Source organism: Cydia pomonella, chromosome 19, assembly GCF_033807575.1.
Source record: "Cydia pomonella isolate Wapato2018A chromosome 19, ilCydPomo1, whole genome shotgun sequence".
NCBI classification, from domain to species: Eukaryota; Metazoa; Arthropoda; class Insecta; order Lepidoptera; family Tortricidae; genus Cydia; species Cydia pomonella.
Genome location: NC_084721.1, coordinates 1,319,804 through 1,338,943, shown reverse-complemented (window position 1 = coordinate 1,338,943; position 19,140 = coordinate 1,319,804). Strand labels below are relative to the sequence as shown.

Genomic DNA, 19,140 nt, shown 5'->3' with positions numbered 1-19,140 from the left:
TGTTGCAAAGAGGATAGTAACATAGGGTAGATTTAAACGTCTGCTATGGTAAAAGGTAGCAAAGGCCCACGATCCGATCCCGGGAACTACCGACCCATCTCGGTCCTGCCTGTGATGTCAAAAATTTACGAAAGAATTATTTACAATCGACTAGATGAACACTTAAAACAAAATAACTTTATAACCCAAAATCAATACGGTTTTAGAAAGCAAGCCAATACATTATCAGCGACAATTGATCTTATTACTAAAATCAAAACCAGCATTGATCAAAAACAGTTTTGTTTGGGAATTTTCATAGATTTAAAAAAAAGCGTTCGACACGGTTAATCACGCACTGCTCCTACAAAAACTTGAGAACCTAGGTATCACAGGATCGGCCTATGATTTATTAAAATCCTATTTGAATGGACGATTCCAAACTGTAAAAATTGGCAAACACGCTAGTAACCCCTTGGAAATCAAATGCGGCATTCCTCAAGGTTCCATATTAGGCCCACTCCTGTTTCTAATTTATGTAAATAACGTGTGTAATATAGGACTCACTGGAGATACTACATTATACGCAGACGATACCTGTATTTTTTACTTTGGCACTGACCTCCTGCAACTCACACGGAAGGCTCAACTCGACTTGGACAAATTTCATACTTGGTGTCAGCACAATCAATTAACTATTAACATCAAAAAAACTTCCTTTATGATATTTGCCGCAAAAAATAAAACAATCCCCCAACTTCCGCTCTTAACCATCAATAACGAAATAGTTCATCGTTCCCATCATGAAAAATACCTTGGCCTCCACCTAGATGATAAATTAAACTGGAAGGAACACATTGAACACGTAAGATCTAAATTAACTTCCTTAACTGGTGCACTTCGTAAAATTGCTGGATGTGTCCCTCTTAAAGTACGTATGACTGTATACAACTCTTTAGTAAAATGTAATTTAGAATATCTAGTCGAAATATGGGGTTGTGCTGCCAAAACCAACTTAATAAGTTTACAAAGGTCACAAAACAAGTTAATAAAATCCTTATTCAAGTATAACTACCTTATAAATACCAAAACACTTTACAAAAAAACCAAACTATTCAATATAAAACAACTATACACTTATACTACTTGTATCTTAATTCAAAAAATCCTAACAAATAAAATACATACAAACATTACATTAACAAAACGAAATTTTAGACATTGCCTGAGAAATACAGACAAAATTAAATTATTTAAGCACAGAACAGGATACGGCAAAAGAAACATCATGTCCGAGGGAGCACAGATGTACAATAACTTACCTAGTGAAGTGAAAAATTGTAAGTCATTAAAAATGTTTAAAACCAAGTTGAAGAAATATATCAGTGATAATGTATATTAAGTATCATCGACTAGCTGGATGTGATTGTAAACCACGTATGAAATTGTTTATAGTTTAAGCTCATTGTAAGTGAACTTTTGTTCTTTATGAGTAATAAAAAATCTTTAAACCCAAAGAGAATTGGAAATAGAGGTTTGTAATCACAGTAAATTTACTGCCATCTTTGATACACGATTAAAACTTTTAGAACGCCATTTGACTTCGATCCTTATTCTTTCACTGATACGTGTTAAATTAGTTAAATATCAAAAAGTGGCGCCATCTTACCAGGAATCGGCTAAAGGTTGTGGCGCCATCGCTCGAAACGCCACTTTTCGATATTTAACAAATGTAATACATATCAGTGTTAGAATAAGAATCAAAGTCAAATGGCGTTTTAAAAGTTTTAAGATTAAGATGGCAGTTAATTTACTGTGGGTTCAAAGTTTTCTTTGGCAATCCACCTCTATTTCCAATTTTATTTGAAGGTAGGTACACTAATGATAAACTTTATTCCATTGAATTTGTTAGACTTGTGTTATGGTTGTGAGTCATGCAATAATTATTTATTTAATAAAAAAATATATATATATTATAATTTTTTTTTAAAGCCTTGTCATGTCACTTCAAGTTTTGGAGAGCGCGCGTTGTGACTATAAATACTTAAGTTAAAACTAATACAAATCCAATAATTTTACCTCCACATGCCTCTGACGGCGTGTTCCTCGCCCCAATCTCGAAGCAAAATGTAGAAGATGCTACTTTTAGTACCGGAGCCTAGTGTACTCTTGTCCATCGAGCCGCAGATAAGCTCAGAGTTGCGGATCATTACATCTGTATACAAATATACCATATAATGAGACAATCAACGAATCGTAAATAAACCAATATCACATCTGATTGTTATTGCATGTCTAAGCAATAGGTTAAAAACTGTTTAACTAGTAAATCTGTATAATTACCCATACTTGTAGTTACATTTTTTTTTTTCATTTATGTGATGCATGTGCATCTTCCCTAGATTTACATATATATATACATTGTGTGACATTACATAACTAGCTACAACTTTAACGTACGAGAGCAAAGTATTTATTTCAATGACAGATATATTGGGAGCGTGCACGACGACTGTCACGCAACCTAGTGTCCGCAATTCTAGGGGAAAACGTCAATTCACTACATCTTATAAAACTACTCCAAAACTAAAAACTACTGAACGGATTTTCATACGACTTTCATCTATCAATAGAGTGATTCTTGAGGAAGGCTTAAGTATATAACTTGTTAAGGTTTTGTGTAAATTGTTAGAAATATAAAGATGTTGTCGGGAAAAAATCACGCTGGCTAGGAGCTTTAATCGAAAACGCTGCCTAATCCGTTTGAGCTATAACAACACAATGTATGGTGGGGTTGTTTCTCATTCATAGGTCTACAAAAAAGTCCGCGATGTGAAATGTCTATCTTTTAAGGATAACTTACTATACCCATTCTTAACTTCTAGAAAAAAATCACGTAATATGTGGCATTTGCAAAGCTATTGGCTACATTATTAACAATTATCAAAATAAATACGTTAGTTATATTAAGCATTTCATACAGCTTACAATGGTCCCTTACACCATACAATTTAAATGAATATTTCAGGAGTAATCGTAAATCAAAGTTTAATTTCGAGCCATATAATTGTACGAAATGTTAAAGACGCTATCCGCAGTTAGTTCAAATTTTTACCACCTTATGCGCTGGGATCGCTTTACTTACCCCCACCACGCACTTCGCACGGTCCCAATAGATAGAATACTCTTTATTGGCACACTTCAGTAAAAGATACAGCTTAAAGAAAAACAATTGATTAGTGATAGAGGCAGACAACAGGCGGTCTTATCGCTAAAGAGCAATCTCTTCCAGACAACCTTTATTTATGGTTGTTATACCTTGTAGGACAAAAATAAACAGAGTAACATTTGAAAATATAACTAAAATTATGACGATATAACATAAGAGTAATACGCATACGTATACTTTAATTTACTAGAGCTGACGCTATTGGTTTTAAAAAATATTGGCACTAGTGTCCGACCGAAGATACGGGTTTCGGCCAAGGTTTCGGTTTCAGGCAAAAAACGGAAACTTTTGACATGGCACTTCGTACTAAACTAAACTAAGTAACAAATACCAAACGTTGGGGAACAAGTAGGACAAGTAGTGGATATAGCTATGAAACATATTGACATATATTAGCATGTTATTTTTAAATTTCGGAATATTTGTTTCCACCATATTTTGCATGCCAGATGTTGGTAAATTGTGTGAACCTGTAAATATCTTGTAATTATTTATATGTACCACTTTTTATGCAAAATAAAGACATTGAATTGAATTGTATAGGAGTGTGGGGGTAAGTAATATATATTAATATACTGATTTATGTATACAGACATGCATTCGTTTATTAGAGAACACAATCCCCCTTATGAGGGCGCTACTGGACGGTTGACGCAGTCTTGATATGTGTATAAAAGCGGTTCTATGACATTTTTTCAAATATTTTAACAAGTCTACTAAAGTTTCGGTTTCGGTTTCGGCCGAATCTAGAGCCAAAGCCGAACCTTCGTTCTTCGTTTGTACCTTACCTTCGTTTCGGTTTCGGTCGAACACTAATAATACTTCGCAGTTTTTTTTTAATTAGGCTAGTGTACACTCATTGACATTCAAATAAGAAAGCTTACTAAAAATCGACGTATAAGCCACTTACATGAATCTTGAACGCACATGTCCTTGTTGTTGGTGTAGTTCTTTCCTTTTGTTTCCAAGTTCGCCTTCACCTCGCAGCGCTTGTTGGGTTTCAGGATCAAGCTAAAAACCAAACAAATAATTTCGATACTATAGTGTAGCGTCTTGTATTTCTTTCTGGTCATTTTTTCAGGCATATTTTTAACCTTCGAACGTCTTGATTATATCAATCAATCGGTTAAGTTGTCAACCTTAAAGTAAAAGTAATCGGGGGCAAGTGCAGGTAGTCACGTTCGCACTAACAGAACAAACAAATACGTAACAAAATATGTGAACAAGTCGTGTTTCGTTAAAGATGAAGCCTATCCACCAGGCATACAGCCTAACTGTTAAGCCTCTTATAAAGGTTGCATAACAAAAGGTATGAGTGATTACCCGAATATCTGCTTCCCAGTCCATAACCTCCTAGGCTTCAGTATGGCTGGTAGAGGCATATTTATCTTCATAGTGGCATCAGGCCCGGCCAGCAGGCAAGCAGCTAACTGTTGAGTCACTTTTCAATGTAAAACGTATCATACCTGAATATCTGCATCCCAGTCCATAACCTCCTAGGCTTCAGTATGGCCGGTGGAGGCATATCTATCTTCATAGTGGCATCAGGCCCGGCCAGCAGGCACGCAGCCAACTGTTGAGTCACTTTTCAATGTAAAACGTATCATACCTGAATATCTGCATCCCAGTCCATAACCTCCTAGGCTTCAGTATGGCCGGTGGAGGCATATCTATCTTCATAGTGGCATCAGGCCCGGCTAGCAGGCACGCAGCCAACTGTTGAGTCACTTTTCAATGTAAAACGTATCATACCTGAATATCTGCTTCCCAGTCCATAACCTCCTAGGCTTCAGTATGGCCGGTGGAGGCATATCTATCTTCATAGTGGCATCAGGCCCGGCCAGGAGGCACGCAGCCAACTGTTGAGTCACTTTTCAATGTAAAACGTATCATACCTGAATATCTGCTTCCCAGTCCATAACCTCCTAGGCTTCAGTATGGCCGGTGGAGGCATATCTATCTTCATAGTGGCATCAGGCCCGGCCAGGAGGCACGCAGCCAACTGTTGAGTCACTTTTCAATGTAAAACGTATCATACCTGAATATCTGCATCCCAGTCCATAACCTCCTAGGCTTCAGTATGGCCGGTGGAGGCATATCTATCTTCATAGTGGCATCAGGCCCGGCCAGGAGGCACGCAGCCAACTGTTGAGTCACTTTTCAATGTAAAACGTATCATACCTGAATATCTGCTTCCCAGTCCATAACCTCCTAGGCTTCAGTATGGCCGGTGGAGGCATATCTATCTTCATAGTGGCATCAGGCCCGGCTAGCAGGCACGCAGCCAACTGTTGAGCCTCTTCCCTGGTGAAGAAAGTGTCGCGCTGGGTGATGAGGTAGCCGCCTGTGATGAAGTCTTGCGTGGCTGCGATCAGGAGCTCGCCGTTGCGCGGAGTTACGAGGTTTGATTTGTTCTGTTAGACGTATGATAAAATTTCATCGTTTATTAAGTATCGATTTTTCAGAAACTATTTATATAATTGAAAAATCGGTAGATGTAATTTTTGTGTATATCATTATTCACTATTTGTTAAAGTTTCATGTCTGAGCGTTGCATAATAAGGGAGTTTATACGGATTACAACTCGAGAAAAGGGTTCACGGAAAAAATATTTACTTGTGATACGGTATGTTTTTTGAAATATCAGTAGACCTATTTAGAGAACAATTACCAAGCTAAAATATTGTGTACAGAACTTATAATTGTTTAAACAACGTTCATGCATGTAGCGAAGTAAAACGGCGCATTTCGCCTGGTAGCGCCTTAATTGCGATTCTTCATGCGAATCTAGTAGTCCTGGAGTTAAATATCGGTATTTCTGTAAGGCCATTTACATATGATAAGTTATGAATGTTTGGATTAATGGATGTTTAGATATTGAACGACCTAACAGAATAAAACTATAAGGAATCTTAAAGGAGTGAAATATAAGGAGCGTGCACAAACTGTAGGAGCAGCTCAGGAGACGTCAGATTTTTGGCGCGAGCTGTAAATGTGAAGTTTATGCTTCCAATGTAGCCGACTAGATGGCAGAACCTACTATGTACAAGAAAACGTTCTAGAACGGTAGATGGCAGCACTTGCGTTGGCGTGAAGTGTCAACATACATGTTTACGTTTCCGATTCAGGGCACAAGATGGCAGACACTCCAACGCGCACGGTCCCTATTGGCGAATGATCGTATGAGGACCCCATTTTCGATTTTCACACGACAGGTAACAAATATGAACCTTACCCCCATAAGAATAAGAGCTTCGGCCCTAGCTTCTTCAGTCTGCGGCAAATGCATGTTCATCTCATCTCCGTCGAAATCTGCGTTGTATGGTGTACATACGCACTCGTTGAACCTGCAAAATGAATTTGAACTTTAGGTACAACGTCTTTAAGTTTCATTTCAGGAAATAAGGTCACAAGTACAATTTTTTGCGTCAATGTTATTTGAAACTAATTGACCGAGCGTTAGCGAAGGCAAAAATGATTTCGTATGTCCGGATGTCCTCCTCTACAGGTCGCATTTCTCAACCGATTCTTGTGAAATTTTATAAAATGGCGGTGAGAGCCATACATTTTTAATCATCAATGTATGATTTTTACAGTTTCCCGAAGGTCTTCAGCCTTGAAGGATGTAACAACTGGAGACGCCTTTGAGAGCTTACCCCTCTGTCGAAAATCTCGGCCAATGGTCATATGCATTGTATGGACTGACGTTTATCTGACATGGCTATTTATACATTACGTAGAAATAACCATACATTTGACGTGCCCCTCCCCCGGCAAAATCGGCAGACTGTTTTGTACAGAAAATTACAGCCAAGGCGTCTCCAGTTTTTAAATCCTCCAAGTCTTCAGCTGCTGCATCTTCGTTTTGTCACACATGACACATAATGGATAGTTTGTGAAGTATTGATAAAATTTGAACTCTAAATAAAATGCAATTAAGTATCAATTCGAACGTTTCCAGAAAGAGTATCGAAAAGAGAAAAAGGTCACAATTAATATTTTTTTTACTGTGATTTGAATCTAATGCCGGAGGAATAAGCTTGATATTCGCGTACCTGAAGGTCCTCTGCGGCTGCACCTTCGCTTTGTGACACATGATGGACAGTTTATGAAGCGAGGGCTGTCGGTTGAACAACACGACGTCGCCGTCCACTAGATGTCGCTCCACTATGTCGCCACACTGGAACATGAGTCTTATGTGAGCGGGATAGGGTTTATGTTACAATATATGTATTTGTTTATTATACATTAATATGTTTTGTAGTTCGCAGTGCCTTAGTAGTAATACTGTAATGCTGTGTAACTAATTTGAATAATAAAATAAAAAAATAAAATATAAGTAGTAGTATCCTAATATTATTTGACTTCACGTTTAAATTTTTCCTTATTATTTGTTATTCATTTATCCTGCACCAACATATACAAATGTCCCTGTTTAACCCAATGGTTGACTGATAGAGAATGCCTTTTGGTATCAAGTTCGCCATTTGTACATTTTTATTTATTTGTGCAATAAAATTTTAATAAATAAAATAAATATGAGTAGACCTAGAGATTTTCCTAGCACGGACGTCATGTTGTGAGTGCTTGGTAAAATAAAAAGTGCAACAATCCTGTTATCCAGAGTACCCCTTCTACGTTAATCAATTTCTATATTTGCGTTATGCACCCATTATTACATCAGTGGAAGGTGAAAATATTAGTCAATTAAGAAGGAAGAATAGCTTTTTGAATCTAACGAAGTAACGGTAATTTTTCTATGAAGTTCCATTTCGGGAGAAAAAGTTTTCCACTTACGAAATCTTAACAAATCACTTTGATTTTGATGTCGATCGCTTCAGCATAATATATTCTAGGTTTATAGGTATCGCTTTTTTGAAGAAAAAAAAATGTTATTGTTTTGCAAATTTTGAAAAATTGTGTCAATAAGATACTATCTATACTACATTCTCCGTGTCAATAAAACACGGAGAATGTAAAATATTTAGAAGTGGAAAAACGTTTTCTCTTTTTGTATGAACGATCGACGTGTGGATTTTTTCAAAGAGACAAAGAATTTTTTGTCACCCAAAAATATGTAAAATATTGATAGTTTACTTCGACAACCATGTAAAAAAAACCTATATGATGGTTTTATTGTGCGATGGCCATTTGGAGGACAATGTTGGTAGATCTCGGTATATGTGTGTTATGTTTTTTTTACCCGACTGCCAAAGGGAGGAGGGTAATGTTTTTCGAGTGTATGTATGTATGTCTGTTTCTTTGTGGCCTCCTGTAGCCTAAACGGCTTGATGAATTTTGATGTATCGTTAGATTCGTCTCGATCACGGCAGTGTCATAGAATGTTTTTTGGGGGTAACTAAAAAGTTATAAATAAAAAATAAAAAAAAATAAAAAAAACCCGACTGCACACTAAAAAACAAGCCCCACAAGAATATTGTTGTTGATGGTAAGTATCGCAGGCGGGGACCAACAACCAAAATGACTATAAGTAACCCTCTGTTGGTTGGCTTATTTTCCTCTTTTTTAGTGTGCAGTCGGGTTTTTTGTTTTTTACAATATTTTTTTTTATATGAAGTAATTGGATCCAGGGTGGTGGTCTGGTCCATTGCGGACCAGCTGACGGAGCCTTTGCAGACTGCCCGCGAATACGCGTTCCGGGTACGTTGGGATTTTTACTAAATGGCCTACTTTGACCTTGCTCAAGTTTGACGTTTTTTTTGTATACTACGTCGGTGGCAAACAAGCATACGGCCCGCCTGATAGTAAGCAGTCTCCGTAGCCTATGTACGCTGTTTGTCAGGTTTATGGCACTCTCCGCGCGACTTCAGCTTTATACCTACGCGTCACGCACCTTAGAAGGTTCAAATAACTAGGAGGCTGACACACGCGCTCACCGACGGACTATCTAGCTAACCATAAGTCCCTACGCAATCTTCTGCAGATTCCCATCCATAGTTGGCGCCGGGTTGGTCTGGCGTTAGAGAGAGTTAGGTATAGTGACAAGTGAGACAGATAAGGCTAACCTTGAGTTCCTGCGCGATCTTCTCCCGGTTGCCATACTTGAGGTACTTCTTGTGCGGCAGGCCTCGTTGCTGGACGTAGTTAGCTCCGGGATGGTGGTCTGGTCCATTGCGGACTAGTTGACGGAGCCATTGGAGATTGGCCGGGAATACGCGCTCGGGGTATGTTAAGATCTTGGCTACGTGGACTGGGACGCCGACCTAAAAGAAGAAAAAGAATGGTATGTACTTGTTATTTAAGACACAATAAATGTATACTCAAGACTAGATAGTCATCTTTTAACGCCCCACATCACAATCTCATCGTGTTGCTCGAGAGAAGAGTAACGTGTCATTTTTAAACCTCATATTTGAGACACAGCCTTATCCGCCCCGTTATTATCAGGCGGAGTAGAAAAGACGATGATCAAAGATGTTATCTGTCGAAACCTACTTGCCAAACTCTTGCCTCGGAATACTTTCTTGTCTTAGAAACATACCTCCTGAATCTGCAGATTAGGGTCCGGAGAGATGACGGTCCGGCTTGAGAAATCCACGCGCTTGCCGGACAAGTTGCCTCGGAATCTGCCTTGCTTGCCTTTGAGGCGCTGCACTAGACCGCGTCCAGGTTTTTTGGGCTGTTGACAAAAGGCACGTACTGTAAAAACTTGATAAAAATTGAGTATTCTAATACAGTAAGACCCGCTCAAGAAGATTCTGAAGAGAGTACGTCTAGAAGGCAGGAAAAAAAAATGAAAACTAGTTGCATAGGCGAATGTAAAATTGCGTATTACGTGGGAAATCGTATTAAACGTGAGCATTATAAGACCTTTAAATTTATAATTCAGTTTTTCAAATCTGAGTGACCTTCACTATGAAAAGAGTTTTGAGAAGTCCTGAACAGAAGTTAGTATCCAGCAAAGGTTTTTCAAAGGGAACGGATTTAACCCACGTATAGTTTTCCTAATATATTACTGCACCTGCATGGAAAGCGGGATGCCGGACATCTCGCTGTTGATGTAAAGCGCAGCATGCAGCTGGAGGTAGTCCCAGTCTTCCTGCACCAGCTCGCTCTTGCCGCCGCTGGCTATGTGCCGCGCTATCACGTCGTTGATTAGGAGAATCTCCGACTGCTTCATCGTCAGGTCATCTTCATTCCTGTAAAAAAGGGAATGGTCTAGTGAAATATTCGTACACGGATGCACAGCGGCGGCATGGGCAGCCGCGTCAAGATCAAGTCTTCAGGGAGACACCGGAGCGACCACTGTAGTGTGGAGGTACTCACGTGCCCGCCTTGATGTCGGACACCACGCTGGGCCGGATGCACAGCGGCGGCACGGGCAGCCGCGTCAGGATCAAGTCCTCAGGGCGGGAGATCTTGGCGTTCATGCCGAGGAGGGGGATGTCTTCATCTGGGATGCGCCGGAATAGATTTAGTACCTGAGAATATGTATTTATCTTTAAAAAAAAAAAGCAGAATCCAAACCATCAATACCCCCAATCCGCCCAATCCAAAAACTGGCTATTGACTAGTTTAAGAGCTCTGTCCTTATTGCTTCTAAAGCTGCTCCATCAATACAGTTGATAACTCATAAAGGAGTGTTGAAGTTGATGAATTACATCCAAAAAGCCGCCAAAAAGGAAATTTAGTTTCATTCACGCGAATAAAACTGATTTCTCAATTGCCGAATTTCATCCACACAGGGATAAAATTTTTGTTATCCAGATTAATAAAGCCTAACACAACTATAACAATAAAAATCCTCACCTGCAAAGGACTAAGCTCAATAATCAGCCCGCTCTGTATCATAGTCGCCAACTCCTTATTGGACTGCTTCGCCTCATGGAACTGCTTCAACACCTTCTGCACTAGCGGGTCCGTCGACTTCTTCGTTCTGTACTTATCATGGATAATCTTCAAGATCCCTGCGGAGCTCTTCTTCACTATGCCGTTCAGAGATTCGCAGGACGGGCATTTGGTGCAGGTTTTGGCTTTTTTCAAAACAGCTGCTCGGAGAGATTTCTTGTGTAAGTAAGAGAGCTCAGGGTTGAGGAATTTGCGGCGGAAGTTCTTTTTGATGTTCTCTTGGAGCATTACTTTTGAACATTCCTGTAATGATGTGTGTATTCAGGATGTATTCATTCATTATATGCGATACAATCCGTTTACATACTTTCATTCCTTAATATTCTTCTTATATGAAATACATCTTTATTAAAATAACACATACATACATTTAATCAGGCCTATTTCCCGGAAGCGAAGGTTTTATTCATTAATGAATGATCAAAAGAATGAACAAGTTGGGAAAAACAATGACGATTTGATGAGAAATATGTTAATGTTAACTCCTTCCAGAAATAAATAAATATTATAACGACATTCATACACAAATTGACTAAGTCCCAGTAAGCTCAAGAAGATGAGAGGATGAACTCAAACTCACAACGGGCCCGAACTGGAGAAGAGTGGCCCACGACAGACCCCAATGGGAAGTTGGAGGCGGCCCTTGCCAAGCGGCACACTGAGTTAAGAGACACTCTAGCTCAGAATAAAATGGCTTAATAGATAGAAAAATAGATAGAAGCTCAAGAAGGCTTACTCAGAATTTTATGGTACAGTACAATGTCAATGATATATTTAAATTGTTGGCCTTATTCCAAAGGAGTAAGGTGCAAAAGTATAAACATATCTTTGACGTTGACTGAACCCTGTGTTGTTTTAAATCTTCTTCCATTGCCAATAGTGCCATCTCCTATCGAAGGTTGGCTATCCTGAAGGCTATACGGACTTTAGCCATGGGGAATAATGAATGTGTGCTCTATTTAAACCATTTTCGAAGATTTGAATACATAAGGTTAACTAAAATGGACTGTCAAGTCATTAATTTATATTTAGTATGAACATACCTTGCAGATGGTCTGCAGTATAGTAATGATGGACCGGAAGTAGCCAACATGGAAGACAGGCAGTGCCAGTTCTATGTAGCCAAAATGGCCGACACACTCCGCCAGGCCCAGGCCACATGTGTCACAGTTTGCGTTCTTCTGATTTGTGCCCTGATAAACAAATAAAAATTACTTCATTTAGTCTAACCATTTTGTATTTCATTCTATTTAAATATAAAACAACTTCAACCTCTTTTCTGATTATGATAAGAATCCTGACCAACATTTATTTTGCTCTATACAGCATATGCAAGGTTTGACCCCCCCCCCCTGATTTTTGACCACCACAAACATGAAAGAATAATTGCCTTCATTTTTGCTAGTGAAATTACAATTAAGAAATACATTCAGTAAGCATTGTTAGCTCAGTTTTTAGGAAGAGTGATCAGACCAATGTTCTAAAAGTTCCAAGTTCTATTATATTTTATGTGGTGAATATTACTTTTTTTACTTACTCATATTAATATATTGCTTAAGTATAAAAATTAACAAGACGTAAGAAGTATTACTCATTATTATGTAATATTTTAGTTAAACAGTTAATACCTATTAGTAGAGAATGCCTTGTGTTATTAAGTTTTCTTTTTATAATACATATTATGCTATAATATATATTTATCTATATTTACTGTACATTAAAGTTTAAAAACAAATAATTAAAAGTTGCAATCCAACCCTTTATAAGGCATAAGGGTGTCAGGAATTATGCAAAATTGAATGCTATCACTTTGAAATATAGTTCTAAAAGAGGTGGGAAATATATTCCCTCTGCCTCATAAAGGATTAAGAGAAAAGTTTGATCTCTTAATTACAATGGATTGTGAGATTGGATTGGAAAATAAATTAACACATTATTAAAAATATGACAACTACAATTTGTTTAAATCATACCATCCTCCTATCCAGCACTCCATAAGCAGCAGGCACTCGCTGCCCATCTTGAGCATATAGATTCTTGGTGATCACTCGGATGTGTGCCGCCTGTTGGATGTCTGACCCACTATCCACGTTGAACGTGACATGGGAGCTGAAGTACAAAAATTGTTTTGAATTTAAACTTTATCCTTAAAATCTGTTTGTATATTATATGTTTGCACATTAAGTAAAACAACTGATGGATGTCTCAATATGTGTCAATATTGAAAATAATTAACTTATGTGCAAGCGATAAGGTATAATTTAAGTTAAGAAGTATGAGAGTTGACTGAATGTAACATGTTTTGTGGGCCAATAATGTCGTGACAATGGAGGGCTTATTTTATAATAACTTTTTCCAGGTTAATACTGAGACATTTAACAAGCCTTACATAAAAATTAAACGATAATATTAAGTGCAAACTTAAGAAACAAAAAGTACATTCTGAAGTAAACATAACCTAACTTACATTTTTCTACCGACGTCTGTTTCGCGATATTGCTCTTTAGGCATTTTGAATAATCATTTAGACACTAAATTAAATCATATTTTACTTAAGAAACAAAGTATTTGTTAAATAAATACTGCTAACAAATCATCTGATTGAGCAAGGCATGCTGTCAAAAACTTGTCAATAAGCAACCGGTCTGTTTAAGTCATATTTAAGTGCCATATAAAAAAAGCGGCCAAGTGCGAGTCGGACTCGCGCATGAAGGGTTCCGTACAATTTAAGACGTATTAAAAAAAAATCTTCTTACTAGATCTTGTTCAACATTTTACCACTTTGGACACATTTTACCACTTTGGAAGTGTCTCTCGCGCAAACTATTCAGTTTAGAAAAAAATGATATTAGGAACCTAACTATCATTTTTGAAGACCTATCCATACATACCTTACACGTATATGTTTGATGAAAAAATTTTTTTTTAAATTTTATGACGTATTAAAAAAAAAACTACTCACTAGATCTCGTTCAAAACAATTTTCGGTGGAAGTTTGCATGGTAATGTATATCATATATTTTTTTTAGATTTTTCATTCTGTTATTTTAGAAGTTACAGGGGGGGGGACACACTTTTTTTCACTTTGGAAGGTTCTCTCGCGCAAACTATTCAGTTTAGAAAAAAATGATATTAGAAACATTAATATCATTTTTGAAGACCTATCCATAGATACCCCACACGTATGGGTATGATGAAAAAAAAATTTTTTTTTTAATTTCATGACGTATTAAAAAAAAACTACTCACTAGATCTCGTTCAAAACAATTTTCGGTGGAAGTTTGCATGGTAATGTATATCATATATTTTTTTTAGATTTTTCATTCTGTTATTTTAGAAGTTACAGGGGGGGGGACACACTTTTTTTCACTTTGGAAGGTTCTCTCGCGCAAACTATTCAGTTTAGAAAAAAATGATATTAGAAACATTAATATCATTTTTGAAGACCTATCCATAGATACCCCACACGTATGGGTATGATGAAAAAAAAAAATTTTTTTTAATTTCATGACGTATTAAAAAAAAAACTACTTACTAGATCTCGTTCAAACCAATTTTCGGTGGAAGTTTACATGGCAATGTATATCATATATTTTTTTTAGATTTTTCATTCTGTTATTTTAGAAGTTACGGGGGGGGGGGGGGGGGGGACACACATTTTACCACTTTGGAAGTGTCTCTCGCGCAAACTATTCATTTTAGAAAAAAATGATATTAGAAACCTCAATATCATTTTTGAAGACCTATCCATAGATACCCCACACGTATGGGTTTGATGAAAAAAGATTTTTTGAGTTTCAGTTCTAAGTATGGGGAACCCCCAAAATTTATTGTTTTTTTTCTATTTTTGTGTAAACATCCTAATGCGGTTCATAGAATACATCTACTTACCAAGTTTGAACAGTACAGCTCTTATAGTTTCGGAAAAAAGTGGCTGTGACAGAATCGGACAGACAGACGGACATGACGAATCTATAAGGGTTCCGTTTTTTGCCATTTGGCTACGGAACCCTAAAAACGATATTGTTAACTACCAAGTCGAGTCGACTAGAAACTCGGTATAATTTGCGATTATCAGTAAACATCCATTTGTAAAAGTAATAAAAAAAAGATGTATTAATTTGCTATATAAGTACGCTGTCACGTTCAAATACAATATTAAATTTTTTAACTTGTTAATTTGCAAATCGATTACGAGTGTTTTGTGTGGCGAGTACCTACTTCCGCCCGCCTCCTCCTAGCCGTTGTAAAAAGGTCCCGCGATATTCTTTATCTGTGGTTCAGCGCGCCGTTTTTTGGCTTGTCAATCGAAACCACGCAACAATTTTCTCTCGATTTTTGCCGTAAATTTAAGTAATTTCTTGATGTATTATAGGAAGAAACATTGCTATCGATGCGCCACTTAAAGTTGCATGAAGTCTAAGCTCGGAGTGCTCGAAAATCGGTGTGATATTCGTTGTTCCGTCGCAGTGACCCGCGAACTCATAACATGCCTCTGTTGAAAAGAAAAGCGTTTGAGAAATCCACGGCGTCCGGGTACTTGCGGGATGACGATGAGGTCTTCCACTGCGAAATCACCGACGAGATCTTCAAGGACTATGAGTGAGTATTAGTGATCATGAAAATCCCGCGCATTTTTGGCGCAATGATAGATAATTGTGTTTTTAATCGGCTAGAGAGACCGCTGACATTGTTAACGGGCGGGAGACAGCGTAATTACGTGAGCGTGACACGATGTTCGGCGCCGTCGATGTCGCGCGAGGCCGCGGCGTTATCTTTATTCATGTTTTTGTTGTTATTTTGTTTACAGAGAATATTGTGAGAGGATCATATTGGTTAATTCCATGGTGTGGTCATGTGAGATGACAGGGAAGAACAACTTGACGTACGCAGAGGCGCTCGAGAGTGAGAAAGCTGCAAGAAAGTCGCTCAGAGACTTTCCTATGGAGCTTAGGATTCCTATTCTATACTTGGCATCAAAAACCAAGCAGAGTTCATTTGCTGAAATGGCAGAGAATGTGTTTAACTACGTGAGGGAGAGGTTCTTTGTGGGGGAGACAGTGGAAGCCTGCTTGGAGGGTGACTCCTGGCAGGAGGCACACATTCTCTCTATCACAGCGCAGAAACAACCGCCAGGAAGGTTAGTACTTAAAAATAAGGATGATAAAATAACAAATATATCATATCTGAAAATTAATATTACTATGCAATTGGGAGTTGTGACATGTTACAACATATTCAGTGTGCGTTAAGTTCCTTTTACTCTTATAGGATTCTGATCTCTGTCTGTTAGATTGTTAGTGTCTGTAGCTTGGAAATATACATATGGCCTAATAAACACATTAAATTGGCTTACATAGCCATAAAAAACTTAGTCTCCATATCTGATACAATTTGTATAGTCTGTAATTAATATAAAGGCCAATGATAACTTATAGCAGAAAGTTATTCTGTCTTATACTTAGCTTATATCAATAATAAACCTTTAATTGTAAATCCAAGTAAATATTCCCATGTTGGACACATACATTGAGTGGCTCTCTTATGAATTATGATTAAAGGCGCTAAATAATTGGGCTGTGTCAAACACTGGCACTTTTACCTTTATACCTAATTATTTGCAAACAGTTCATGATACTATCTTTGGGAACAAATCAAATGATTTTTTTAAATATTACACACTTACTCTTATTAAAGAAAAATTAGACAAACCCTGAAATCCCATGTCGGGTTACTTCTCAGGAATGCTCTGACATTAATATTTTTTTTAATTAGAACAAAAGATAAAAAATAATTTTTTTGAATATAAGTTATTTGCAATAATCAACAACAAAAAGAAACATACTTCTTGTGTTAATCTTTGGCAGTGTTTTTGACAATTTGTTCGAAACATTTGATAATGATGACATTTTTCAAAAGTCAGAAGCTTATTAGTGTCATAAATAAAAATGATAATCAAAAAGGTCAAAGAAGGTTACCACTAGTTACCACCAGTGGTAAAAGGTGGGAAAAAAATTCCCAGTAGTTACCACTGGTAACAACTGGAATAATCCCTTTTGACAATCAGAGGTATTGCAAAATATATGGTTTTGTGTAGCACTATCTCATTAACCTGTAGATAGATAGATAAAAACTTTATTTCAAAAACATTTTTGTGACAAAAAAAAAACTTATAATGAACCTGTCAAATTAGAAGCACGAAATTTTCTTACATTTTACGCATCTTACTCAATCAATGTATCTTTGCTAAAAAATGATCTCTTCCAGACAACCTTTAGGTAGGTACACTCCCGGCCGAAAGTATAGAAACAAGCTTATATTTTAATAGAAAAGTATGATTTTTTAAGCGATGTAATATATACTACTCATTAGAAACAATATGGTAAATATAATAGTAGAACATTTTAAAAGTAAATTACTCAAAATGTAGCTATGATATTTGGCAGTTCAACATTATTAAAACAAAATTAAAAGGGTATAATACTATAATGTTACTTTTTCCTAATTTTTTTTTATGTTTTTGACAATATTTTAGGATTGTTTGATATTGATATTAGCCAGTATCTTTAACCTTTTGTGTAATTAAGAAACAGTGTAATGAAAAGTTACCATGACAGATTATTTTACCGACTTGCTCAGGGAAAAATGTAACAAGGATACTCATAAATCAATATAATTATACGAGGGCTGCTACTTACGTATTCAGAAGCACAAAACAAATAAATGGTTTTATCGCCTTTATATTTTAGTAGGGGGCAGACCGTATGATCTACTACGTCATCTGATACAAGGATAAGCCCCATAGCACACGTTCATGAAAGTGATGCTAAGTTTAGAAAGAATAGTAAAAAATATATAATTAGCCGAAAGCACGAGAAAAAGTATCACTTCCGGTTACAAAAAATGCTCTGGAGTTGCTGGCGTACATTGGCTGCTTACCATCAGGCTAGCCGTATGCTTGTTTGCCACCGACGTAGTATAAAAAAAGTGTTATGGTACTTTTCAAGTAAATCCCAATGGCATTATTTTATTAATCAATGTCTGTCAACTTTAAAAACGCGCTGGTGGCCTAGCGGTAAGAGCGTGCGACTTGCAATCCGGAGGTCGCGGGTTCAAACCCTGGCTCGTACCAATGAGTTTTTCGTAACTTACGTACGAAATATCATTTGATATTTACCAGTTGCTTTTCGGTGAAGGAAAACATCGTGAGGAAACCGGACTAATCCCAACAAGGCCTAGTTTACCCCTCTGGGTTGGAAGGTCAGATGGCAGTCGCTTTCGTAAAAACTAGTGCCTACGCCAAATCTTGGGATTAGTTGTCAAGCGGACCCCAGGCTCCCATGAGCCGTGGCAAAATGCCGGGACAACGCGAGGAAGAAGAATGTCTGTCAACTTTAACAAGCTGTTAATAATTGTTTGTCTTTATCTATCCTTGTGATGTTTGTGTTTGTTAAACAGAAACAAAAGCTAGCTAAATTTTTTGGATAAGGGGACTAGTTAAGAAAACTGTTTTAATTACAGCAAAGTGGTACTCCCCGGATCATCATACTGCTACGAAGTGGAACAGTACCAAGAGGACAACCCAGCAGGCGGCAAAATTGGACTTGCCCCTCACGACCGCGTGCGCCGGCGGAAGGGAGTTTATTCACGGGACAAGAACCGCCTGTTCCTCAAGCAGTTTGTGGAACAGTCTGAAGGCATCATTGTCATCAAGGTAGGTTATATAAATAACCTATTTCCCTTTACAAAATTATTCTGTCAGAGCGAGCAGCCTTGCTACGAAATTTCCTCGCGCGGTCAACACCCGGCCTCGCACGGCTGCACGTAATGACTGCAGTGGCTTGCGTTTCTTTTGTTTTGCTTTTTAAAGCAATTCAAATGAAAATGAGGAAGAAAAGAAGGAAAAGACAATTTGCGACGCTCATTATTATAAATTTTTTCCAACGTGTTTGTCATGTTTTGACAACTTTTAACGTAAGTATGAACAAAATAACCCGCGCACCATAAACACACGTCTACACTGGCGCGCGGCAATCGTCTGAGGCATGCCGAATAACCGACAC

The 19,140-nt window shown here is 37.6% G+C and overlaps 2 protein-coding genes across 2 annotated transcripts in view; one reads left to right on the top strand and one right to left on the bottom strand.

The window, feature by feature from the left end:
- Nucleotides 1–13,710, bottom strand: part of LOC133528556 (DNA-directed RNA polymerase III subunit RPC1) — a 36,521-nt gene extending 22,811 nt beyond the window's left edge. The window contains exons 1-13 of the mRNA XM_061865982.1: nucleotides 13,545–13,710; nucleotides 13,051–13,186; nucleotides 12,121–12,270; nucleotides 10,979–11,320; nucleotides 10,496–10,650; nucleotides 10,191–10,368; nucleotides 9,711–9,848; nucleotides 9,235–9,432; nucleotides 7,264–7,388; nucleotides 6,444–6,555; nucleotides 5,390–5,622; nucleotides 4,119–4,219; nucleotides 2,059–2,194 (exon numbers count right to left, since the gene is read on the bottom strand). Of these exons, the coding sequence (XP_061721966.1) occupies nucleotides 2,059–2,194; nucleotides 4,119–4,219; nucleotides 5,390–5,622; nucleotides 6,444–6,555; nucleotides 7,264–7,388; nucleotides 9,235–9,432; nucleotides 9,711–9,848; nucleotides 10,191–10,368; nucleotides 10,496–10,650; nucleotides 10,979–11,320; nucleotides 12,121–12,270; nucleotides 13,051–13,186; nucleotides 13,545–13,588 (2,048 nt within the window). The 5' untranslated portion in view covers nucleotides 13,589–13,710. The remainder of the gene's footprint in view (nucleotides 1–2,058; nucleotides 2,195–4,118; nucleotides 4,220–5,389; nucleotides 5,623–6,443; nucleotides 6,556–7,263; nucleotides 7,389–9,234; nucleotides 9,433–9,710; nucleotides 9,849–10,190; nucleotides 10,369–10,495; nucleotides 10,651–10,978; nucleotides 11,321–12,120; nucleotides 12,271–13,050; nucleotides 13,187–13,544) is intronic.
- A 1,451-nt stretch (nucleotides 13,711–15,161) lies between these two features.
- Nucleotides 15,162–19,140, top strand: part of LOC133528118 (bromodomain adjacent to zinc finger domain protein 1A-like) — a 35,605-nt gene continuing 31,626 nt past the window's right edge. Inside the window, exons 1-3 of the mRNA XM_061865347.1 lie at nucleotides 15,162–15,679; nucleotides 15,888–16,217; nucleotides 18,599–18,791. Coding sequence (XP_061721331.1) covers nucleotides 15,567–15,679; nucleotides 15,888–16,217; nucleotides 18,599–18,791 — 636 coding nt within the window. The 5' untranslated portion in view covers nucleotides 15,162–15,566. The remainder of the gene's footprint in view (nucleotides 15,680–15,887; nucleotides 16,218–18,598; nucleotides 18,792–19,140) is intronic.